The sequence below is a fragment of the Thermobia domestica genome, chromosome 7 (genome assembly GCF_964235325.1).
Source record: "Thermobia domestica chromosome 7, izTheDome1.hap1.1, whole genome shotgun sequence".
NCBI classification, from domain to species: Eukaryota; Metazoa; Arthropoda; class Insecta; order Zygentoma; family Lepismatidae; genus Thermobia; species Thermobia domestica.
In genome coordinates, this window is record NC_137460.1 from 40,718,123 (window position 1) to 40,744,885 (window position 26,763).

General features: G+C 36.9%; 2 protein-coding genes across 4 annotated transcripts in view; one reads left to right on the forward strand and one right to left on the reverse strand.

Annotated features, from left to right (window-relative positions):
• Nucleotides 1–4,769, forward strand: part of DEF8 (differentially expressed in FDCP 8 homolog) — a 55,849-nt gene extending 51,080 nt beyond the window's left edge. For all 3 annotated transcript variants that reach the window (XM_081764521.1, XM_081764523.1, XM_081764522.1), the window contains one exon: nucleotides 4,304–4,769. In XM_081764521.1, coding sequence (XP_081620647.1) covers nucleotides 4,304–4,525 — 222 coding nt within the window. In that variant the 3' untranslated portion in view covers nucleotides 4,526–4,769. The remainder of the gene's footprint in view (nucleotides 1–4,303) is intronic.
• Nucleotides 4,770–8,388: 3,619 nt separating this feature from the next.
• LOC145688858 (uncharacterized) lies at nucleotides 8,389–24,564 on the reverse strand. The gene is made up of 4 exons (XM_081763027.1): nucleotides 24,377–24,564; nucleotides 22,727–22,809; nucleotides 16,228–16,398; nucleotides 8,389–8,899 (listed from the first exon to the last, which is right to left on the reverse strand). The coding sequence occupies exons 1-4, from the start codon at nucleotides 24,510–24,512 to the stop codon at nucleotides 8,714–8,716; spliced, it is 576 nt and encodes a 191-aa protein (XP_081619153.1). The 5' UTR covers nucleotides 24,513–24,564; the 3' UTR covers nucleotides 8,389–8,713.
• Nucleotides 24,565–26,763: the final 2,199 nt, after the last annotated feature.

Sequence of the window (26,763 nt, forward strand, 5' to 3'; positions counted from 1 at the left end):
TAATATCGGATGTCTTACTTCCCATCAAGCTTAGAAAGAGAAATATAAAGAAAGATGTGTATATTTATAGTATTACCACGCATTGTACGTTATTCGTCACTTTAACAAAATTTGAAACAGATGTCTCACATAAGGTGTATGTCTCATCTTTGAATGTGTTTTTTTTTTTTTTTTTTTTTTTCTCGTTAGCTGTAATTACATTGTAGGATTTTAGTCGTTGTCAAGCATCGGAAGAGTGGCAGAAGAAATAAGTACATTTTTACAGGATTTATTCATTATGGCATTTCAATTATTGTGAGCGTTATTAGAAAAGCATAAGAGAAGAAATTTATAGATATATTTGACTATCTTATTCGTCTTCAGAAAAAGGAAAGGAGAGAGAGAGAGAAAGGAATAGACTTTCCAGGATACTATAGGGTGTCCAGAAAGTAACTATGCAGATCATAACTTGTCGTATTTTATTTTCCATAAACCACTTTAATCAACTGAAATTAACTCGAAGCAAAACTTTAATGTCATGGAAGTTATAAGAGATGCTAGAACTGATTCCCTTTCACTTAAAGACACAGTTGTACACGTTTCTGTATGTTCTTGACGACGTTGTGCATGTTCTTGAAGACGTTATTCAACATGACAATGCATAGTTACTTTCTCAACACTCGGTATTTAGATTATCGTATTTTCCGAAAGTCAGAGAGTGGCAAGGGTATCCCACCAGGACAGGGCCATATTTTGAGGAATGATAGTATTGGTCCTAACGAGCAAAAAAGTCTATGTAAACTATGAGTTCATTCCGCTTCGTTTTCGAGATATCGATGAAAAGACCACTCTGTTTCGTTCACATTGCTTTGAAGGTACATATTTACGGAACTAATAAAGATCTCGGAGTGTTTCAAAAACAGGTAGGTAGCACATATAATAGGCATTAAACATGTATCACATACACTACACTCACAGATTCCAGTATCCCGCACAAAATCCTGGAATCCAAAGATTCCCACATTTTGATCCTCAAATTTAGTTATCGAATCCTAATATCTTAAAATGTAATGAGGAAAAATGACCAGTTTCACTACCCAATATATGCCATGAGGATCAAAATTAGGAAAGTTTTGATTTCGGAATATCGAGATCTGTGAGTGTAACGAATGTGATATGTATCTAATGCCTATTACGTGTACTACCTACCTGTTTTTGAATGACTCCGATGTCTCCATTAGTTGCGGAAATATGTACCGTCAAAGTAATGTGTATGAAATAGTGGTCTTTTCATCGATATCTCGAAAACGAAGAGGAATGACCCTATTGTTTATTAGAACTTTTTGCTTGTCATGATGCATATTATCATTCATCAAAATATGACTCTTTCCTTGTGGGACACCCTGTATACATATTATAAGAAAAAAATGAAATTTTTAAGTTTTACGTCCCACGGTTACGCCGGTTAGGCTAAAGGAGACGGTGATAATGAGAGATGAGTGAAATGGTGGAATAAAGAAAGTGGGAAGAAACGGGAGAACCCGAGAAAACCCACGAGCACGGTGTTTGTCCACCACAAAGTTCACTTGGCGGGGGCTGGGATCGAACCCGGGACCCCAAGCACCAGAGGTACATATTATAAGAGATTTAACAAAAAGAACGTCAAAACTTTGAAATCGTGTTCTGGCAAAACTATTTGAATTGGGAAGATTAAACTGTAAATGTTGTGTGGCAAATTAACATGACCAGACACACAAGTCAACAACATATAGAAATTATTCAAATTTATCTTTAAAATGAGTATTCAGTTCGACAGACGTTTCGTGCTTTGCGAAGAATGTATGATCAACATAATCGACCTACAGAACACTCGATTTACTGATTTGAGCAGATGAAAATCCGTATGCAACTTACAAAGTGTCCTTCTATCACTGTGTGATGTAGCTTTTGGACCTATTGTGTCGTGGCCCATAGGCCCACTTTTTTAAAGGACGAGCATCGCAATCCTATTGCTGTCGATGGCGACCGATACAGGAATATAGCAATGTACTTGTTCGTAGCCTCAACTGTCAAATCATGACAAACAGTCTTTTTTTCAATAAGATGGTGAATGTGCCACACAGCTCGCCAGACTCTTGAACTATTGCATGTTTGCTGAGAAATGTTGAAGTAAATTGACCACCAAGGTCATGTCATTTTTGTCCCCTTGGATTATTGTGTATGAGGTTACTTCAAGTCTCAAGTCTATGAGAATAAGCCAGAATCAATTCGTGAAGTGAAAAGAAATATTGAACGCACCATTGCAATTTTGTCGCGCAATATGTGTGCAAAAGTGGTGCAAAACTAGACCATCATCATCCATCCCGCCGAAGTAAAGGACATTATTTGAACTAAATTATCTTCAAACTGTGTCATTGATTGCTTTTCACAATAATAATAATAATAAATATTTCACTACACTTGTAGTCTTTATTCTGTTTCATTTTATAGTTCTGATGTTTGGTAAGTCCTGTATTTTTTATTAACGTGATTTTCATAAAGCAGAGAGAGAAACAGAAGAAATATACACTTACCTGTTATAAGTAATCGCGCATAAGAAGTTATTGAAAATGGAAAAAAGGAGAGCGTGTTATGTTATTAGTGAATGATCAAAAAATTAAAATAAAATCGAATTCCGGTTATTAATACGAACATTGGAAAATAAGTGAAGTTGGTGTACCAGACATTACATATACTCTGCATATGTCTGTTCATTTATCCTCGATGTTAGTTTGATGACGTTTAAGATATCCAAATTTCGTATGTCCGACATGTCTTTTATATAAAGAAGATCATATAAATATCTTTTGTTTTGTATTAAAAATGTTGTAAAAAATTTAATAAATAAGAACTTAAAATTATTATATAGGCGCATGAGATGATGATTCACATTAACAAAAAATTGGTTATTTACCAATAAATCCTCACGTGGGGAAACAAGAAACTCTTCATACGTTTCGGAACAGCATGCTAGTTCCGTCTTTAGCGGTAAAGTAAGAAGGATAGTAATGGATGACAGAAAAAAAGATGTGGAGAAAGGAATATATACCACAAAACAAATGAATATAACGTGAAGGATGCTAAAATACCACGAGCAGAGCACGGTGCGAAAGAATGAGCTGAGTTAAAGGAAGCGCGATGTCTGTGTTACGTCACTATTGCCAGTTCCAAAATATACTTTAAAGGTAGGTAACCAGATTCTATCAATGTTGCCAAAATCCAGATTTAAAGTCGGTTTATATTTGTGAATATAGAATGATTCTTTAATCTCTCGTTGTTTCTTTGTTTTTGCTGAACTTATCTTCTTAACCTATTGTCTGAACGTTGTTTTTCCGTTTTTATCCTTGTTACTGCACCACTAAAGACGGAACTAGCTTATTGTTCTGATACGTGTGGAGAGTGTTTAGTTTCTCCGCGGGAGGATTTCTTGGTAAGTAACCAATTTTTTGTTAAACAAGAACTTATGTGCATTATTTAGTTTTCCCTTTCACTCGGTATTTCACTTGCGTGTATTTCCGAATGCTGTTTCCAGGGACGAGTTTCCTAACCCCCCCTCCCCCACACACACCAAAAAAAAAAAAAAAAAAAGCTTGAATCATCTTGCGTTTACAATGCAATTTTTAATTTTCTTTATGCTGATAGGTAAGAAGTCGGCTCAGTAGTTCTAAACTTGTGAATATTAAGGGTCTTCACTACAGCGAAATTAAACTACCGCTAATTTTAGAGTTTTTCTGTAATATCTTCAAAACAAATAAAAATATTCGAAAAGCAGAAACGTAGCGAACTAGAAAATATGATTTTGCATGTGATACCGTTATCAGAACTTATCTATTTGCTTTCGATTTGCAACTGTAGATAGATTTAACATTTTTTGCGGGTTCTGTAAATAGCGGCATACCCAACGCAGATAGGTGAATTGTGGTAAAGGTATCACATGCAAAATGGTATTGTCTAGTTCACTACGTTCCTGTATTCCGAATATTTTTATTTGTTTTGAAGATATTACAGAAAACTCTAAAATTAGCGTTAGTTTAATTTTGCTGTAGTGAAGACCCTTAAGATGGTTGATAAGATAATCTTGTAAAATAACATTACTGGCATGAAGAATAATAAATGCAAGATAACACTCAATGTTGTTCCGCAAGAAATTCTTTCTTGGAAAAATGTTCCACGAGTACACGTAAATGAAGTTTTGAGTGAAAACGAAGACAAGTAACAGATAAGGCTAATCTTTATTCGTATAAGTGTAGTAAATAATATATACTTATGTAATTTAATTTCACAGGTGTGTTATGGGAAAGGCTATGTATGTGAACTATGTGATGAAGTAAAGGTGATCTTCCCATTTGACTTACTAGCTGTTACGTGTCAGAAGTGTTTAGCAGTATTTCATAGAAACTGTTGGGCACGGAAGAATCAGCAATGTCCAAAATGTGCGCGTATTAAGCAACGAGCCTTGCAAAAATCTAGCCCAGAATTTGATGATCACGACAGCGAAACTTCTTAACAATAGATCTAACTACATAAGAAATATTAATTCGTGTCGCTCTTCTATATTTAAATTCTCATATTTATTTAAGCAAACAAGATGAGTTTTAAGGCTTTGCTGTCACGCAATATACTGTTTATGTAAAATTTATTACATAATTTGTATCATATATACATAAAGAAATACTACATTGTGTTCATGTTTCTACCATTTTATATACGTATGTATATAGATCTTGTAAGAAATAAAATTTTTAATATATATATACAGTATATTCCATTGCAGTTTATTTACATTTTTAGTACCCTTCTTTTGAAGGTTCTCTACCCATCCTGGTAAATGGTATGTTGTGGTACGTAGGCTTGTAAGCATAGGCGCCCACAGCAAAGGGCACCTCTTGCTCCCCTCCTTCCCCGCTGGATTCTCGAAATACATATCAAACTATGTTAGATTCTCTTACTAATCCACCAGTATTTAATATACGAGGCGCGTTCGGAAAGTAACCTCCGATTGGTCATTTTGCATGAAGTAGTTGGGGCAGCGCTATCATCTTTGCACAGACGTGCGCGGTAGATCAGTCTGCATCCAGCCGTGGTAGAGTGAAAGTTGTCTGATCACTAGTTCCATTTTTGTAGTGTATCAAAATGTGTGCTGCAATAGAAAACCCCGCCAAGTGCGAGATGCGAGCTGTTATACGTTTTCTTATTACAAAATTCGGTAGCAGCTCTTCATCGGCAACTTTGTGCCGTGTATGGACCAAGTGTGATGAGTGAAAGAGTTGTTCATGAATGGATTCGTTCATTTAAAAGTGGACGAACAAACATTCATGACGAAGAGAGGAGTGACAGGCCATCAGTGGTCACTGATGAACTCGTTCAGTTCAAATGGGACGTTTTCAATTATCCGTCTTACAACCCAGATTTGGCACCCAGCGATTATCATCTCTTCATGCATATGAAAAAGTGCCTTGGATCTCAGAGCTTTGGCGATGATGATGAGCTGAAAGATGAGGTTACAGGCTGGCACAGGCGGGAACATTTTATGCTGATGGAGTTCTAAGCTAGTGCAGAGATATAAGTGCTTGAATGTTTATGGAAACTATGTTGAAAAATAGAGCAATGAAGTAGTTATAATAAACTCTTCTTATTTACTTCAATGTTTCCTTTCTTTAATCAATCGGAGGTTACTTTCCGAACGACTCTCGTATTTACTGTAGGTAATAAAGTTATCTAATGTGCATCAATAATAATTGTTTTACACGAAGAATTAGGTGCATCAAGGTGTAGATATTCGCAATTTCGCTTGTATGTTAGTCTCCCCCCTTCCCTGCAAAAAATGCTGCAGGCGTTTCTACTTATAAGTATATAAAAGATGTGCATTTATACTATATAATAAAGTAACACACATAAATAAAGTGAGAATGACACTAATTGTAAAGTTTAGTGTAAATATAAATAGATCAGAGTGGATAAATGAATTAATTTCATTGTAACATCTCTGCAAGTAAACCTCTATGAACAAGTAGCTGGATAAACTGTTGTCTTGTTAGATATGACATTCTGCAAAACTAGTAAATATGTAGGGAAACTGTTTTGAAAGCTGGCAATAATGTGAATATAGTCAAACCTGGGATTCATTTTTGTGAAACTGCATTTTTCCATAAGGTATGTAGTACTTATTACTCTCTTGTTTGCCAACTGTATCGTGGAACTTCACCATATTGAAGCCATATTTCTATGCTGCTCTGTATACTTTTTTAATCGGTAAGATAATCATGCAAGCCTCAATTTTGTATTATAGGAAAGCATTGAAAACGAACATCATCTCTCCCCTGACTCAAGAATGTCATCTGTGTCCTCCTGTCAATTAATTCGAAATATATTGACTAATTAAATATGTATGTACTGAGTGAAAAAAGAAATTTATGACTGAAATGAAATCGAAGCCAGGTGTCCGGTTTACTGTGTCGATGCGTTAATCACTACCCTGCCCAGTCTGCTCTCTGAATAGTCATATATTCTATCACTCTTAATGTTAATCCTTAGCCAATCAGACAACATGGATTGTAAACAACTCCAGTTCTATTTAACATCTTTGATGATTCAGGCATAAAGAAATCTGGACTGACTGATCAATGCCAAGACCAAATTATAAACTTTAAATTTGGAAAATACAAAGGATTTTTAACGTAAGGTACCAGTAAGGAAGGATTTTTGAAAACAATGTGGAAGGGGGAACTGATGTCCATCTCTCGGAATTTCTTGAAGTTAGAGACATTGAATTTGGTATTTAGACTTTACGTTTAAAATAGTTGAAAACATGTTTCAGTGTTTTTCTTAATATTTGATCTAGAAGGAAAGGGATGAGATGGTAAAACAAAGAATTAGGGTCTGCAATTATTATATTAAGATGTCTCTAGTTTTTATAAAACATTATCTTTTAACTTATTTCATATGTAGTTTGTTTTCATTTAATATTTGCGAAATATCAAGAGAGTAGCACATTTAAGTATATGAGCATGAACATTATTAACAGTGTTTCTGTACCAAATGTAATACAAATGTTTAAAAAGAAAAGTCCAAATATATGTAATACGGTGAATCAGGTGAGGAGAGAATGGTTGTTACAGATGAGTGGAAGCAAACACACAGCGGGAGAAACAGCGTCCAGAAAACACTTTCTGTTTCTCGATTTTGTTATCTCGAAATTGTTCCAATCGTTGGATTAGTGTTACCATAGTTCTTTTTGCCATACCTGTGTGCTCCATGATCTGTCTCGTGTTGATGCATCTGTCTTTGTGGATGAATTCCTCAAGCGTTTCTATCGGTTGTGACGATTGATGTCCTGGATGCTGTAATCACCACACCGAAACTTGTGAAGCCATCGATACATAATACTTCAGTTCATTGTGTTGTACCCATAGACAGGCAACAGTTTACTGTGAATAGATGTTGCTGAGTAATCTCCGAATTCGTAGAGGAATTCGATCACTGCACGTTGACATTGTCAGGTTGATCAACCCTGCGTAATTGGAACCTTTGTTTGGAACTTTAGGCAGATGATGTGAAGCGTTGGCCATAGTAATATTTCGGTTTTGACTTTGCATCCGTCACTCCATATGATTATCTCTGTTGGATTGTGCCTTTCAATATCTTCTTTGAGAAATGTTTCCGTAAGTGACGAGGAGTTTGTGCTTTCTACAGGCCCATTACTCTCATGCGTGGCCACGTTACAAACTGTGTGATTGTGTACCTTCAACTTAGTCTTGTAGCATGATGCAGATTATTTCAGGTTCGGGCATAGTAATGTTTTTTGAACATCAACAGTATACACTAGAACACATGAATTATTCTTGTCTAGTTCTTTGTCTTTATTTTTCTCCTCACGAGCTGTCTAGTTCTTTGTCTTTATTTTTCTCCTCACGAGCTGCTTCTTTTCGCTGAAAATGCTGTTCATGTTCGTCCCATGAAATTATTCTCACTTTGAAATGCTGGCACTTATCGCATCATCTTTCTGCGGGGTATACAAACTGATATTCTTCTTGTGCACAGTACTCATAAATGTTTTCCACCCTGCATGAAATAGAGCATTTCGTTTAGTACAGAACACTTCGTACTCTTCCTAAAGAGCACGGTAAGAGCGCCAACTTCTAGATACGCTTTTCTGCAAGTTGCTCTGCAGTATTGGGATTCCATCTTTGGAAGTGTAAATAACCCCATTACACTTTGAACTTGAAAACTTGGAGAGAGTTTTTCCTGGTCAGCATTTCTTGTAGGTGGTTTCGACGATTTTTTCAGTACCCAGTCTGTAATCATCGTTTCACTAATTCATTCACTAAAAATGTGTGTTTATTTTTATGTATAAAACTTTAAAATTCGAAGAATATGTTTGAACGTGACTGTGCAATCAGGAGAGAGAAAGATGTAAAATAATAATAATTCCAACATACTTTCAAAAATAAAAAAGAACAAAAGAAAGAGGAAACATAATGGTGATTTATTTATATATATTTTTGAAGGAAGAAAACATTAGTGAATTTTATTGGAATATTTGATCCCTGTGATAAATTTTAAACGTATTAAGAGAGAGAAATATAATCTATTTTATTACTAGATCTATTTATATCAATTTAATGACACAAAATTTCGATTATATTAAAGGCAGTAAGCAATTTGGCTCAGCAGGATTTTTTTTTTTTAATTATTACTAGTAATCGTCAAATGCATTTTCTGACATTCCAACCAAAGGCACTGGAGTAATGTTCACTCCAGTAGGACGCACCATATCATCTTTTGTGTTTAATCTAAAGCGCCGCACAAACCCAATTTCAAGATTGTATGTACGATGACCATAAATTTTATTCGAGCATACTGGTATGACTCTTGATTTTTCCTGCAAATAAACAAGTATATAATAATTGCATTCTTTTGTACGTGATAAAGTTTTAAGGAAAAAAAAGTAGTACGGACTTCTAATCAACTGAATAAAAATAATGGTTACTTACGCCGTAATTTGATTTATAATTGCTTGCTTATTGCAAGCATTTTCCTAGAAAATTACTAGTATTTCCATCACTGGTAGGAGTATGTGTATCATTGTTAGGAGTATATGTGTCACTATTAGAATTGTATGTGTCACTATTAGAAATATGTGTGTCACTGTTAGAGGTATATGTCACTGTTAGGAATGTATGTGTCTGTATTAGGAATATATGTCACTGTAGGAATATTTTTGTCACAGAAATAGGTGTCGCACTGTTAGGAGTGTATGTGTCTGCTAGGAATATGTGTCATTGTCAGTTAGGAGTGTGTCTGTATATGTGCCACTGTTAGAAGTATGTGTCACTGTCAGTAGTATATGTCACTGTAGTAACGTGTGTCACTGTTAGAAGTGTACGTATCACTATTAGGAGTATGTGTGTTTAGGAGTACGTATACTGTTTAGGAATATATATCTAGGGTTGGCCCATAAGTGGTTGCTTTTTTTTTTTCAGTGAAAATATTGTACGAAAAATGTTGTGGCAATGCGTGTTATGTAATTCGATAAGGCATTATGTGCTCTACGAAATGGTGTGTTTAGATTTTTTTATGCTGATATACTTTCTGTTCTTTTTAGGTCATTAAAATGGAGTGTCAGGTCGACAGAAAAGAGCGTTTTCCACATCCTGCTGCTGTTTGGGTTTAATCGAGGTGCCAAAGCCACAGAAGTTGTTCGAGAGATTTGTGGAGTTTATGGCGAGGAATCACGGCTTGTGTCCACATGTTGACCGATGACGGACAAGCAAACCGGCAGCGATCGTGGCGCCTTGATTTTTGGTGTCGGTCACAGTACACGGAACCCATGCGCCCAACTTTTGAACCTTTCCCATCGAGTGAAGGTGACGCTCTATAGTACTGTGGGATCATTCCATTATCTCTGCCACTCTTTTGTTGTTTGGCGTGGATCTTCGTTAATAAGCTGATGCAGTCGTTCCTCATCGAACTGAACGGAGCGATGCACGTCTTTGAGGTCAAAATTGCAATCATTGAATTGCTTATGCTTAAACCTAAGAGGCATCGCTTCTTAGTCATGAACTTCACAAATCTCTCGAACAACTTCTGTGGCTTTGGCACCTCGATTAAACCCAAACAGCAACAGGATGTGGAAAATGCTCTTTTCTGTCGACTCGAAACTCCATTTTAATGACTTGAAAACAACAGAATGTATATCACCATTAAAAAAAACAGACCACTTTGTAGAGCATATATAATGCTCAACCGAAGAACATAACATGCATTGTCACAACATTTTATTTTTTCGTACAAAATTTTCACTGAAAAAAGAAACATCAAAACACTTATGGGCCAACTCAATATTCTCCTTTGAACTAGGTTTACGTCGCATATGGTCCCGGCGCTGAGAAAGGACGCTACACTTCAAGCAAATAATTACTCAAAAAACACAAAGAGAATTAATTCTTGGATTAAATTGCAAACTGTAATGAAATGTAAAATCGTCCGAGAAGAGAATAACTAGCCAAATGCCATTACTTAAAAATTTATATTTCAAACTGCTGCAATGTCCAATTCATCTGTCTTATAGTCTTGATTTCATTACTTTCATTCGTAGCTTATTCTCAATGTAGATCGTGTTAGAAACCTCATTTCAGTGCTTTCTCTTTCCAAACATTGGAAATTCATTTCCATGGAACGGGATTTCACCTTCCCTTTCAATCAAGGCTACTGCTATCGGTAAGTTTAGTTGTTATATATACTCAGGAAATAAAGTTTTCTGTTGAAACCTCAGATATTAAAACTTAGGTGTCAATCTTAGCTTACTAAATAGTGTCCACAAAATCAGTGAAATTTTCAAGTATGAAACTAAAGAAATAAATTCAAAGTATTAGTATATTAACATATGTTTTTCTTAGCGACTTTTTTGACAACAATCATTAATACAGATAGTCTGCCATACTATTGCTCTAACAATAATAAAGAGATCCTAATAGTAAGTTTTTTGTTACTTGTCTTATTCCATTCTTTATTTTATTGGTTTGAAAAATCAAATCTTTAAATTTTACGTCCCACGTTTACGCCGGTTAGGTTAAGGAGATAGTATTGATGAGAAATGATTGAAATAGTAGAATGAAGAAAGTGGCAGGAGAACCCCGAGAAAACCCCCACACACGGCGTTTCTCCACCACAAAGTTCACTTGGCGCGAGCTGGGATCGAATCAAGGACCCCATGCACCAGAGGTGAACGCTCTACCACTGAGACACCGCGGCCCCCTTATTTTATGGATTATCCGACTCTTAACCCTTTAACCACCATGAGGCATCAACGCTATGCCTCACTGTTTTTATAAATTTGTGCCGCGTGGCACTTATGGACGCCTCACTTTATTTATTTATTTATTTGTTTGTTTTGTTTTCGAAGATTATACATATGCAGTATGCAGAATCATTCCAAATAAAATGAGAAAATCAAAATTACGTTTTGGCCCCAGGGATATAGTTTTTGCTAATAAATTGTGGCAGTTAAAGGGTTAATACAATATATGCCTTCTCAGCGTCCGAAACAAGTGCCTGCTTATCTCTTCCTAATTGCAGGCCTGCTATTGACAATGATACAACTTCAAAGTTACAACCTTCATGTTTTCAATCATAGTCAAATGATTAATTGCTTTTTAAATATTTCGGATAGTGATCCGGTTATCCTTCATCATTGAAACAAGGTTTATTCAATCATATTGCCAACCTGGGTTGCTCTTGATTTAACTTAAATAGAATTTGACTAGGTAGAGCACTCTGTGCTCCCCCAGATTGATCTAATTAGCATTAAGCAACTCTGTGTTTACTCGCATTATGTGAGAGGTAAGTTGGGGATTATCCACCACTGGTTGCATTGCTTTAGGGCCAACCAGAGCCCTATTGAAAATGATAACAAAAATGTCTACTTAAAACATGTGTATTTAACAAACTTAATGAACATTTGTGTGTGAAGTGTTGGTTGTGTAATGAGGACTCGAGAGAGAGTGGTTTAGTGTATGAACCATGAATAACGAATTGGATTAGCACAGATTTTGGTTGTGACACATACCTGCTGTTGGTGATGATGTTCAAACCAAGCACTGAATGTTCGTATCCCAGAGACAGCAGTCAGTTGTATTTGACGTTGATACTTCTTTAACTTGACGTTGATTCTCTGAATAACAACACTAAAGATACTTAATCTCGACGAATAACTGAATGATTGAATAGATGCTCGTAGACTTAATGAATGAATGCATCCATAAAGGTCTGCTCTTCGAGAATGAACTAAGACTGAATGTCGAAGAAATGATCTTGACGGAATCCTCGTCCAAACATTGACTGAATGATGATCTCATTGAATAAAATAAAACGTTTTTATACAACTCAGACTGCTGACGTTCCGGTAATACGATTTCAGCACTCGGGCCGCGGGCCGATTTTCATCCACGTGCGTCCCAGATCTGAAAAGATCTTATTCAACCAAATTCTCATAACCTCAATTCAATCATGATGACACGAAACAATGTCACTTTTCTTGATGTCCTCATTGTCCGAAGAAAGTGTGAATGTTAACAAATTTATTACATAACTTTACAAACTCTTGTTGTTGGACTAGAATGCATACAATCTGGAATATACACGTAGTATTTTACTTGCACATATCTTTTACAAACAAACAACATTAAATTAGGTTTTCAAAAACTCAAGACAAAATTACAAATTAATAAATTATCTATGGTCTTGACAATATGGAAGATATAGACCTATTTTCTTGCTACAACTTCATGTGTAATTCCTTAACCAGACAAATATTAATAATGTAAGATTCTGAAACATTCGATTCTTTCATTTATACCTCATCAGGTGAACAAATGTTTAATGATCCGAGAGTTAAGTTTCCTGTGGCCTATGACCTATTATTCATTTCAACTTAAATAATGTGTTTCTTCCTTATATTGCGAGTCCTATTGGTGAAAAGAGAACTATTTGTTATTGTTGTTGAACATGTAATTGTTATCCATTAAATGTCTGTATTGTTGAATCTTAGAATTTATCTTCTAAAACTCTTGAAGATTTTTTTTTTTTTTCCAATATGAGATAAATTGACTAAAATATAATTTCTACTTTATATATATATTAAAGAGCATTATCCTTTGAAAGTTATGTCGGCTGTTTGCAAATATTGTTGAAAGAAGTTTCGTAACATTCCAATTGAATTTCGCTTTCATTGTTTAATGCTGAAAGGCTCAAATTCAATTTCGATTCTCCAGTGACGTACACGGTCACGTCACTTATTAAAAAATAAGATATCATAATCACACAATTTAGAAAGGTGCACCATTTAAAATATTAAGTGCATGCGGCTACGACATTGAAGAACCGAAGACTTCAGAATCTTACATTATTAATCTTGCGGTGTGACTTATATCTTCCACATGATTATATAAACCTTGTTCTAGTGATGAAAGATAACTGGGTCGTTGTCCGAAATATTTAGAAGTTATTTGGTTGTCGCTAGGAACATCAAGGTTACTAACTTCGAAGTTAATTTAAATAAATACTCTTTACATACTGTAAGTAATTATAATAATAATAATAATATACTTTGTATTCAAATATTCACTAAACAGAATTAGCGGTAAATATTTGTATCAGATCCATCAGATAAACATTACGTCTATCGAAAACTTTACAATTGGTGTTCTCTCAAAAACGTTCTTAAAGAATAAGGCAGTGATATATATCGTGTTACGAGTACCCATTTAGGGGAATGGAACAGAGGCTTGAGCTTCCATTACTCTAATCTATATAGAGCTTCTGCTTATTATACCCTGGTCATCATTCAATTTTCCCCAACTGAGCCTTTCTCCGCCCATCTCAAAAACGGGTTTATGAAGGAAATGAAACTAAGGAATTACAAAGTACACCTAGCTCACATAGTATATATACAGGGTGTTAATGAACTATACCGACAAACTGTAAGAGGTGGTTCCTCACATCAAAATAAGAGAATAAGTTCATATGGACCTACAGGGTCAGTCGTTAAAGTAGTAGGACTGAATCAATTAAAAATAAGATATTGACACAAATAACACTTACGCTTAATATTCTTCGAAATATGATTCTCCTACATCCACACACCGCTGCCAGCGGGATTTCCAGTTTTCATACGCTTCCTGGAAGGCGGAAACTGGAATGCTGTTCAGCTGCCTCGTCACGGCCTGTTGTAATGCTTCCACCGAGCCGTGATGATGCCCTTTCAGGGTGGTTTTGAGGCGGGGGAAGAGGAAAAAGTCTGGTGGGGCAAGGTCGGGACTGTAGGGTGGCTGAAGCAAGGTTGCAATGTTATGTTGGGCCAGATACGCCACCACTCGGAAGGCTGTGTGGCTCGGCGCATTGTCATGATGCAGTCGCCAGGAGTTGGGATGGCTGGGTGGACGCCGTGTGGAACACATTCCCTGTGGATCACTCCTTGTGAATCGAAAAAGCAAATGAGCATGCTTTTCACTTTTGATTTCGTCATGCGCGCCTTTTTGGGGCGTGGGGAATTTCGGGTGTCCCATTCCGCGCTTTGACGTTTGGTCGCAGGGTCATACTCAAACGTCCACGTCTAGTCCCCAGTCACCACATTGTGTAACAAGTTTGGATTTTCACTCACTTCTTCGAGAAAGTCCTGGCAGATCCGTTTGCGAACGTCCTTTTGCTCGCCTGTCAGCACTCGCGGCACCAACTTTGCACAAATTTTCCTCATTTGCAATTGTTCGTGCACAATTTCATGAACTTGGGTTTTAGCAATGCCAAGTTCATCGGCAACATGCGAACAGTTAATCTTCGATGTTGCAAATTCTTCACTCTTGCAACATTTTCTTACGTTTTGGAGCTCGAAGGTCGTCCTGACCGTGCAGCATCTTCAACTTCTTCTCTCCTCTCCCTAAACAGTTTGTGCCACTCAAACACACTCGATCTTCCAATGGCGTTATCACCATACGCCGTCTTGATCATTTCATGAGTCTCTTTCCCAGTTTTACCGAGCTTCACACAAAATTTGATGGCGTAACGCTGTTCCAAAAGATTGGCCATGACGCAGCGTGACGAGGGTCACTCGCAGAGGTTACTATGACGAGCGATCTTTGCCCTGCTGTGGCTGGCAGCCGACTGGCGCTGCTTCCTGTCTTTCCTTAGACCCACCTCAACCAACAACAGGTGGAGTAACCGCCGTCAGTCTGTAAAAAGAAAGGGAAAAAATCAGTCCTACTACTTTAAGGACTGGCCCTGTATTGCGAAAAGTGCATAGTTTCAGAGCTAGGGTTGCCCAAAATCTCGAAAAAGCTAAATTTCAAGAGGCTATATTTCGAATTCTAGAAACTGTGGATGGTGGTCCTTATCAGCGTAAAGGGAACACGCATACATAATCCAAACATCAATTTTCAATGGGCGTTCAGGGTATTCTGTACACGGTATAATTCTCCAATATGCTCCCAATAGAGTTTTCAGATAAACCCTGATTTCAAGGAGGGTCCGAAGTAGGCAGGAGGTAAGCCTTGACAACAATCGACATACAGTGCTTCGGAGGGAAGTCGGAAGTGTTAGGAACTGGCAGCTCCTTTTTTTGTATGTGGTGTGTGTGTGTGTGTGTGTTCGCAATAACGTGTGATGCGATGTATTTCGTCACGGTATATTTCACGTTTTCTTCACTTATAAGCGTAAAAGGAAACATCGCAGCATGCTTTTTCCTGAGTACGAGAGACCGTGCTGTTGACAACATCCCTGTACACTGCTGTCAAAACTTACCGTTTGCCTACTTTGGACCAATCATAAAATAAGAGCATATCTCAAAATTTGGTTGATGGCATGTCTCGGAATTTCACCCTACAGGGACTCATTGAACATTAATGAAATATGCATTTTTGGATTGTGTATGCGTGACTTCTTTTACACTGATAAGGACCACCACTCCACAATTTCTCAAATTCGAAATAGGTCCTCTTGAAATTTGGCGTTTTCGCGATTTTGGACAGTCATAGCTCTGAAACTATTCACTTTTCCCCACAGGTTCATAGGAACTTTTTGACTTACTTTGATGTAAGGAATCACCTCTTACAGTTTGTCGGTACAGTTCATTAACACCCTGTATAACTATATTTAACAAAATATTTTATTGCAAAATTCTTCTTTTGATTTGCTCTTTATTACATCAGTATTTCTTACCTCTTTATAAATACCATCCCAAATATCTCTGTAATTAGTGCCTTCTCGATGCATGCGTTGATCAAATCCTGGAGGGTGTTTGAAAGTTATGTCGTACATGTTTTTTGGCTTAAGCTTTTTGGGGGGTACAGCACTGAAATAACTCGAATAATACCATGATTTGTCATTTTCCTGTGATAAGAAAATAGTTCAATATTTTAAGCGTGGAGAATATTCTCTTTTCACAGACTTTATAACACAGTCCGTTCACTAAGTTCCGGGACTACTTCGAAATAATATACTTAACAAGAAAATGCGCCAACCCACACTATCTTTTATGTGCGTCAATTTTTGGTCACAATCCTTGAACATCCCCCATAGTCGCTTGATTCGACCCCGGCAAAGTTCATGCTTTTTTCTTTAGCTCAAATTTGTCCTCAAAAGGGGGAGCGTTTTAAGGCTTCATCAATTCAAGCGAATGTGACGGTGGTGCTGAACAAAAGCGTTCCAGTAAACGACCTTCCTAGAGCGCTCCACAGCCTCCTACAATCGGTTATGCAAATGTGTGGCGTGAGAAGGGAATATGTAGAAAACTAATGTGCTAATATTTTTTTTTTTTTGGCAGCGTTAAGGACAAGGTCTGTCCCGAAAATAATGCGCCCATTTTTATTTTAAGAAATTGATTGAACCGATTCGTACAATTACTCAATATTCTTCGAAATACATCTCTCCTGCTTCAACACACTTGTTCCAATGCGATTTCCATGCTTTATATGCGTCCTGGAAGTCCGTCACAGAGATGTCCCTCAGTAACCTCGTCGTAGCCGCCTTGATATTCTCCAGAGTGCCTAAATGATGTCCTTTGAGGGATTTTTTAATCTTCGGGAACAAAAAGAAGTCGAGCGGGGCAAATCAGGACTGTAAGGCGGCTGGGGGAGCGTTGAGATGCCGGTCTTGGTCAGTTAGTCAGTCGTCATAAAGGCGGTGTGGCTGAGAGCATTGTCATGGTGCAGCTTCCAGGACTTATTGATCTCGCGCCTGACCCATTGCTTTAGCCTTTTCAGTACTTCTACATAATTTGGGGAAAAAATCCAGTTTTTTTTTTTCCATCTTGATTTCGACCGAGCACTCACACAAGGGTTCACTGAAATGGGCACTGTGATTCTCCAGCTACTCGGAGCCGACTGGCGCTGGTCGCGCTGTGTTCCCAAGACTCCACCCACCCTTCCGTGCAAGTGCCAACGCTGTCTGACGTATAGTCGTGGCAGAAAAAAATAGGGTGCATTAAGTTCGGGACAGACCTTGTGTATTATTTCGAGGTAGTCCCGAAACTTACTGATCCCACTGTCTATGTAAGACTACTTGTTTGAAATATCGATTTTTCTACATGGCTAAAGATGATTTCAATTTTTTTCTTTCATTTATTAAAAAAAATAATACTTATTAAAGAAAAGGAAAATACGTATATATATAATTTAATTGCTGCAATCATACATTAGACTTGCAAATGTAAAATTTACATACAGTTGAGTTATTTCATTCTACTCTACATGCCTTAATATCATAACATTAATATGTACCCAAAGAATTATCATAGTAAAAAATACAATAAGAAAAAATCTGTATTATTTTATAGTGTTACAGAGAATGAGAATAGGGAAAAATAGCAAAAGAAAATATTTTTAAACATTAGGTATTTAATTCTTTCTAATTGCCTCAATGAGCCCAAGTTCACGCTAAAGGACGATACCAGAAACTAGAAACTAACGTACTAGGCTTCATAATCTGATGTGATCCACGTTTGTAGTTCCTTCTATATATATTGTTTCCGAAAATATTCTTTAAGTTCTTTTTTAAATAATGAGCAGGAATAGATCTTCGTTATGGGCCAGAGGGACGGGGCCCCTCCAAAAATATTGTGACACGTATGTCATTTTATTTTTGAGATTTTTTATATATATATAGTAAATATTATTGCAAAGTTTATATAAAAATAGTACATTAGATACAAGTTTTCTTTCCTTAGTTTGAAGTGATAAGACGTTTATGTTTTACCAATGTGACTTCCCTTACGAGCCTTTGACAGGTTGAGTTTTATATCCCTGGGTTTGGATTAAATTATGTGTAATTCAATATATTCCATAAATTATTTTGGTTTAGTCTACCTTAGTGCTGTTACAATTAGAATAATTCATTATTCGAACAATAGATTCTTCGAACATTTGTTATTCAAATATTCGAACAAAATTCTTATTCGAAAAATAGTTCGAATAATTATTCGAACAATTGTTCTCATAACTAATAATTATTCGAACAATTGTTCAAATAACGAATATTTATTCTATTAATTATTCCGATAACGAATAATTATTCTAACAATTGTTCTACTGGGTGTCTACTGAATTTCATTTTCAAAATTCCAGTATATTCAGCATAACTATCAGCAAAATTCCTGTACCTAATACAATGATTTTTTTTAAAAGTTCTTTAGAAATAATCACACTCTTTATGATTTCAGGTTTGTAATTGTTTTACCATCAAAAGAATATTTTATTTTTAATAAATTTAGTTAACCTTGATTTTTTTTAAACATTTTTTTAAAGGGCCTCCCAACTCCCCTCACAGCCCTCCACTCCACACATTGCTTTAAATATCTAATTACAAAATGTATACAACTCTTGCTTTGGAAAAATTTACAGTCTCAATGGATACAAAATTGTTTCTAAGACTATTAAAACAATTATAAAAAAGCATTGTTGACAAATTACCAGTTTCATGATTTTTCCAGTATATTTCCAGTATCAAAATTAAATTCCAGTATAATTCAAGTATTTCCAGTATCAGTGGACACCCTGTTCTAATAATGAATAATTATTTCGAACAATTGTTCTAATAACGAATAATTATTCAAACAATTACTCCGATAACGAATAATTCTTCTAAAAATTGTTCCAATAACGAATAATTCTTCGAAAATCCAATATTCGAATAATTTTGACAGCACTAGTCTACACCAATTTAGTGTTTTTGACTGATATTTGTGAATTTCTTTTATTATATTTTTTCGTTAACAGGAAGTTACTGTAAGTTAATACAGGTGTAATACAACTGTAACTCACAAAAGAAAACTTAGTGATTAAAACATACAATATAATAATCACCTTCTCAATGAAGAAAACTGGAAAGAGACTGAGTTGAGTTGATTTTGAGTTTAACGTTCCTTTCAGTAGCGAGGCTATTTGAGATCGGACCTACTGATTAACGTGTGGAATCCGAACCACATGAGCTCCCGCCAGGAATCCAACCCGGATCTCCCATGCCAAAGACGTGTACGCTACCCGCTTAGCCACGAAGGAGCTCTGGAATGAGATCTACAGGTAACAATCTATTTGGAATTCCCTGTTGTAAAATGTGTAACTTCACCAACAGTCGAAATGCTGGGTAACACAATAAATCAGAATTACGAGAAAAAAAAAATTCTTGATGTGGTTAAAAAACGAGGAAACCTATCACCATATACAGATATATTATAAACGGTACTGGAATACAAATATAATGTACTTCTAAAAGCAGCAAAAAACCTACACTATGATACAATATTTTTTTAAAAAAAAACAGACAATAGTCGAAAGCGTTGTGGAAACTAGTATAGAACAAATTAAATGTGAACACTCAGAATCTTGACGGCAATTTAATCATCATTACAGCAACTTACTACAAATGTACAATAAGGGACCAGCAATATCTACTGGGAAAATAACCTTAATGATCTGTAATAATACAACGTTACCCGGTTACTAATACAGAAATAATAAAAGTACCGTAGTAAAGAGAATGAAAGATAGGTCATCTGGCATACTGTGAAGTACGTATTATAGAGAAAAGCATTAATATATTGTTGGTCGTCCGTATTTGCTTTTAAATTACAAATTGCAAACGTAAAACATACAGGGGTATACAAAAAAAAAAAAAATCTAAAAACACTTCATACAGGACACGTAAGTTTGGCACTCCACTATACAACACGTGTTGCGGTTGCCGATCGTTTTTTTTTTGTTTGTTTGTTTGTTTTCAATGTGTCATGTGGACCTTCCTCTTCCGTCAGCAGTAACCAATTCACCTGTGAGTGTCGTGGTGTGAAAATGGTGCGGTAAAATGGGCGACCTGACAGACTTCCAAAGAGGCATGATCGTTGCTGCCCGTCTGGTTGGAGCTTGTGGCAACAGTGGCGAACATTGTGGGGGTATCGAAAGGCACTGTGTGCAATGTCACGAGGGCATACACAATTCATGGGCAAACGACGTCTGCAAAGCACAACAGTGGTCGAAAGATAATCCTGTCAGATAGGGACTGGAGGGCATTAAAATGGATTGTAGCACCTAAAAAGAAGACCACTGCAATGAAAATTAAGTCTGAACTCAATTACGGTCTACAGAACCCGGGTTCATCGAAAACAGTGCGACGACAACTTCATAAAATGAAAATTCATGGCAGGGCCGCTATCGCCAAATCCCTGGTCACAGCAGTAAATGCGAAGAGGCGTGTCCAGTGGTGCAAAAACCACAAGGCATGGACTCACGAGCAGTGGAAACACGTAATGTGGACCGATGAATCGACCTTCACCTTGTTTCCAACAACCGGTCGTGTTTACGTATGGATAATACCGTCGCAGGCCTATGATACAGACTGCCTGCTCCCAACTGTAAAGCATGGGGGTGGTTCTGTTACAGTATGGGCAGTGATATCGTGGTTTTCTGCAGGTCCCATCATAGCCCTGCATGGAATGATGAATGCTAAGGCGTATAAGGCCATTTTGGGGGACCAGGTTCTACCCATGGCCCAAATATTGTTCCCCGATGGTGATGGCATCTACCAAGATGATTTGGCACCCTGTCACGCTGCAAAAACGGTGAAATCATGGTTTGAGGAGCATCACCAGGAGCTATCACACCTCCCCTGGATCCCACAATCACCAGATCTGAACATCATTGGGCCATTGTGGTCTGAGTTAGAAAGGTGTGTTCGGTCTCATTACCCTCCATCACCATCCCTTACGGAACTGGAGCATGTTTTGGAGGAACATTGGTACAAAATTCCACACAGCACGATTCGGGAGCGGTATACGTCCATTTCACGTCGGATCCAAGCTGTTTTGGAAGCAAAAGGAGGTCCCACACCATACTAGGTATGATTTTCACACTTTTGCAAAACGTTTTAGATTTTTTGTCCTACCTTGTATATAGATAGATGGATACATAGAGCAATTCTTGAATATTACAGGTTATTAAACTCTTTTTCAATCTTCAAAAATTGTAGAAACCACCATATATGTCCATGTAGCGCTCTTTTTATTAAAAAATGATCTAACTAGATTTCAGAACAATACGCACCAAAATCCGTCAAAATGTGGATGCAACTATGTAATAAAAATTGTGAAAATTTGCACTCAAATCTGCAGCAAAAGGGTAAATATGCAGTACAGTAGAAAACATCTAATAATCCTATTGTATCTCTCTGACTTCATATCATTCTCCATCACATCTGCATGATACGCTGTTGTATTGAATTTGACAGAACTGCTATAGATGATTCTATATGTAATTACGAGGGGTGTCCAATAAGTTATCTACCTACACAGGAAGGGAGGGTCGGGGCATAATGACACGCGCGCCTAGGCCACTGTGGGGAACTCCGCTGCGCAATTTGAAGTCAGTCGGAGAAGCGCAGTGGTCCTAACCAAAGTGTTTGTGTTACGCTGTGAACAACGGATTTGCAGAAGTTGGAGCACCGCTCGGTCGTCCTCCCTACAGTCCGGACATGGCCCCTAGTGATTATTTCCTCTTCCGAGACCTGCGGGGACGTCTTTCGTCGGAAAACGAGGTCCATTAGGCTGTTTTCCAATGGTGTGCAGGCCATTACAAACTTTCTCTGGGATTTTTTCGCTGCTCACAAAAGGCGACGTGAATAGATCTCCATGGGGACTACATCGAAAACAGTGATGATCTGGTGAGCCTATCTGGATTCTTTCTTGTCTAGGTAGATAACTTATTGGACGCTCCTCGTAATAACTCAGAGGAATTTTTTTATTATTTCTCCTTTAAGTGACCAAACCTATAGTAATATCAAGTTTTCATGGGCCTTGATAATTAGTAAAATATTCCAAGATTATCACTGATTCATCCAGAATAAGAAATGAGCTGCCTGTTGTCTCTATTATAGACACAAAGTCGCAAGGCTGGAACAAGAGCATATTATGTGAGTTACAAAGCTAATACGACGAACAATTGGCAGCACATACTAAATTTCCCACTTGGTTAATTTTGATGCTGACCTTCGCAACCAATCAGAAAACGTAGAATAACTTATTTATGGTGAATACCGGATTTTTTAAAAAAGAAAAATAGGAATAATAATACTAATAATGCAGCCTTTTCCACAGAACAAAACTTTAGTTGCCTACTGCACACTCTACTGATATGGCTTACATCTTTCTTTTTCATTTTACAAAGCAAATACTTACTGTACCCTCTCTTTTCTTCTTCTCTTTACTTTTAGAAGGTGACACCTCTGAACTAGGGGCTGGCATTTTTTTCTCTTTTAACTCTGAAAATGAAAAGCTTGAGAAGAATCAAGTACAAAAAAATATTAGAGCCTTCTCTTAATTTTAATAATGTCATTTCACTTCAATATTTTTCTTCGTAAATGTAGTATTCAAAGTTCTCTATTGAAACACCACAGACAGTTCGACGTTTATGGTAATAATTGAACTTCATCACACTAAACCTCACACTCATAAAGACCACGGACGGTTTTTAATTAATGTATAGTCACCATATCGTCTCACATCGACTCATTCTTTCTCGTTGGAATTCGCTACTCCTTAACGCAAGCACTTTTCACACTATTTAATTATCTGGGTCAACATAAAAAAAAAATATCTAACCCTGTCGGTAATCGAACATGAGTTTATGCGTATATGTGCTAAACATTCAACTTCATCAATATAGATGCATAAGTCTGACATATATTGTGTTGTGTCATAATCAAGATCAATTTATTTATAATTATCTCTTGGGAGGACACGTTGGCTCAGTGATAAAGCGCTTACCTGGTGCATGAGGTCTGTGGTTCGACTTCCACACAATAAGTTTGTAGAAGACAGCATCGTGTTCGTAGGTTTTCTTGGGGTACTCCTGTTTCCTCCCACATTCTCATTCCACAAAATGTACAATCGTCATTCACTTCCCTTAATCATCCATCTCCCTTAGCCTAAAGGGTATAATTGTGGGACGTTAAACTGAAAGATTTCATTTCAAAAGAAAACTTTGAAATGAAATGAAATGAAATCTTTAAGTTTTACGTCCCACGATTATGCCGGTTAGGCTAAAGGAGACGATGATGATGAGAGATGAATGAAATGGTGGAATGAAGAAAGTGGGAGGAAACGAAAGAACCCCGAGAAAACCCACGCATACGGTGTTTGTCCACCACAAAGTCAAAAGAAAACTGTCTCTTATTAACATTTAATCTGATATCTAGTTGAAATGTTCTTTCTTCATCTTCTTTATTAAATATGTCTTCTAATGTATTTAGGCATAAACAGACCATACCATACTATAAAGAATAGCACATAATATGTTGACGAGAATTCGGAAAGCACTACTCCAACTGAAATCAACGAACTATTTATATAGATATATTAATAAATATAAAAACAACAGTCAAACTCAGTATCTACTATTTGTAGTACTGATATAAAAATAGAGAAAAGATTGGTATATTAGACCCAAAAAAAGTTCGAGAGAAGAAATATGAAAATAAATAAAAATATTACATAAGAATCCTCCTCTATCAATATCGTGGCTAAATGAGAGCACGTGAAATCCGATATACACGGACTTCCAAACTATGTACAACACACGCTTACATAAAAACTCTAAACTAAGACTCGCTGCCTTCAAGCCTCGAACGGCTTGTCGACGAAACACATGAATAGAAGAAAAGAAACAGATCCGGTCGTGTGGCGTTGATGAGTCGTTTAAGGCTTGAAAGCTAAGCGTCTTCATTAAATACGTTCAATACGTTCGTATACCATGTAAGTACCTCTTATTTTGACCATGCATATTCACATACGCTACGAGAGAGAAAAAAGTGATTGATTTATAGCTACCTGCGCTATGATGAATTCCTTTGATATCAACTTGCGCACACAAATAATACAGTTTTACTCGTACACAGGAATCCACAGCAACCAATGAAAAGCAGTAGTTGAAGAAATAAATTGTTGTCAATAAACAATGTATCATAACTATGAATATGTTCGTTCCGTAAAATAATACCTTTAAATTTAATTAGATCATAAAGACAGGTTCTTGGTAGGTATAAAAATAATCCAATAAATTTGCTTTTAGGAACCGATAATTAATGAGTAACTAGTATAATTCAAAAATATTTATATATACTGGAAAAAACGAATACGGGAAACACTTGTTTAACATGTCCTGTGTGCGAGGTAAATACTTTGTATATACATGGAAAATAAATCATAAATGAATATACTCGTGTGTAAATACATACCGGGTATATATATATATATATATATATATATATATATATATATATATATATATATATATATATATATATATATATATATATATATATATATATATATATCTGGCTGGTTCTAGTGAATAACCGGCTAAGTCGTGAAAAGTAAATTTTACAGGAGAGCAGTTTAAAGGTAAATTTTACAGCAGTTACCATGCTAATTTTGACATAACCAAATGCTGTAACTTTCTCAATTTTATGAATTCGCCTTAACCACTTCTACACAATGTAGAACTCACCAAAAGAAGCTTATAACTGTAAAATCTCAATTTTCAAAAAAAGTCGACTTATTCGGTTATTCACTGGAATCAGCCATATATAAAGGTATTTCTAAATTATTACCGGGTTTAATTATTTCTGAGCATTACCCGCATCGATGGCGTTAAGTTTTCACGTATGAGGGATGACGTCCCTCGGCGAGCACATTGTCCGAGAAAAGGGGAAGAAAGAAATAGGGAAGGAAGCGACCTGGGACCTGTATGCCGGCATTTTCCTGGCGTGAATAAGAAAGAAAGAACTCGTTCAGGATAACTGGCCTGAAAGAGCTGTTACACCTTTCGACCGAGTGTCCCATCGGGAATCGAGCCCGGGACCGCTCGCACCAAAGTCCAGAGCGTTAGCGACTGTGTTACGCAGGACTATAAGTGTATCTTCTCTTTCATATACAATGCAGAAACGAAAAGTATCATAAAAGAAAATGTAACTCAGTTTGTTCACTACTTTGCAGGTGGTGTTTCGTAACTCCGCCGAGCACGGCGCTAGTTGTAAGCATAGCGACGACTCCTGAGTCGAATTTCGCAAGGTATAACTCAGCAGTTAGAATGCAACATACTTTTCGACGGAAATATACGAGGCTAGGTTGAGAAGTTCTCAGTCTAGCCAGGTTTAAACAAAGCTAGATATAAAAGTTATATAGGTTTATGAGGCTTATAATTTGTGAAACTACTGTGCAAAATTTGGTTTGACTAAACGAATTTTAAATGTGTTTTTTTTTTTTTTTATTTCAGGTCCAAAGTGAGGATAGCAGCCCACGTCCCAGAAATTAGTAAATTTGAACACCGTGCATTCATCAAGTACCTGTTCCTAAAGAGACTCTCACCGAAGGAGATCCATAACGACCTTGTCATATTAGGGGAACAAGGCACCATCGTATGCCACTGTGAAGAAATGGGCACGAACTTCAAACGTGGGCAGTTTGGTCTGAATGATGAAGCAAGGTGTGGCAGACCAATTTCAGTGACTTCTCCCGAGATGATTGACGCCATTCACCGGATGATTCTAGATAATCGCCGAACCCCGCTCAAACAGATAGAGGACACATTGGGCATTATTGATGAACGGATGTGGAAAGTTATCCATGAAGAGTTGGGTATGTGGAAGATAGATTCCGAAACTTTTGAACGCAGATCAGAAGCGTAAACGGGTGGAGGCAAGTAAGGCAGTTCAGTCTGAATTTCAAGCAGATAAGGCCAGTTTTTGCAACGGTTGGTAACAGTGGACGAAAGCTCGTTATATTTCTACGATCCCATGACGAAACAGCAATCGGTGGAATGGCGCCACAGCGATTCTCCACGTCCGAAGAAGGCTAGGACACAGCTCTCCTCTGCTAAGGTCTTCTGGGATTGTGAAGGAATTCTATTGCGGATTATCTGAAATCGGGTGAAACCAGCAATGCAACTTACTATGCATCTCTTCTGGACAAACTGAAAACTGCACTAAAGGAGAAGAGACGTAGAAAGCTGTCAAAAGGGGCAATCTTCCTCCAGGAAAATGCGCTCTCACACAAGGCACATCTAACATTTCAAATTTGGAGGACCTACGGTTTCAAATACAGGAACATCCACCTTATTCGCCTGATTTGGCTCCATCAGACTTTTCTCTCTTTCTTAAATTGAAAATGTTTTTAAAGGGAACGCATTTCAATGGCGCCGATGACGTCATTTCTCA

Coding starts and splice junctions, on each gene's coding strand:
- LOC145688858 (XM_081763027.1), bottom strand. CDS start 24,512: ATGATACATTGTTTATTGACAACAATTTATTTCTTCAACTACTGCTTT. Junction 16,399..22,726: donor AGAAGAAAAGAGAGGGTACA/GTAAGTATTTGC, acceptor TTCTTATCACAG/GAAAATGACAAATCATGGTA. Junction 8,900..16,227: donor GGGATGGTATTTATAAAGAG/GTAAGAAATACT, acceptor GTTTATTTGCAG/GAAAAATCAAGAGTCATACC.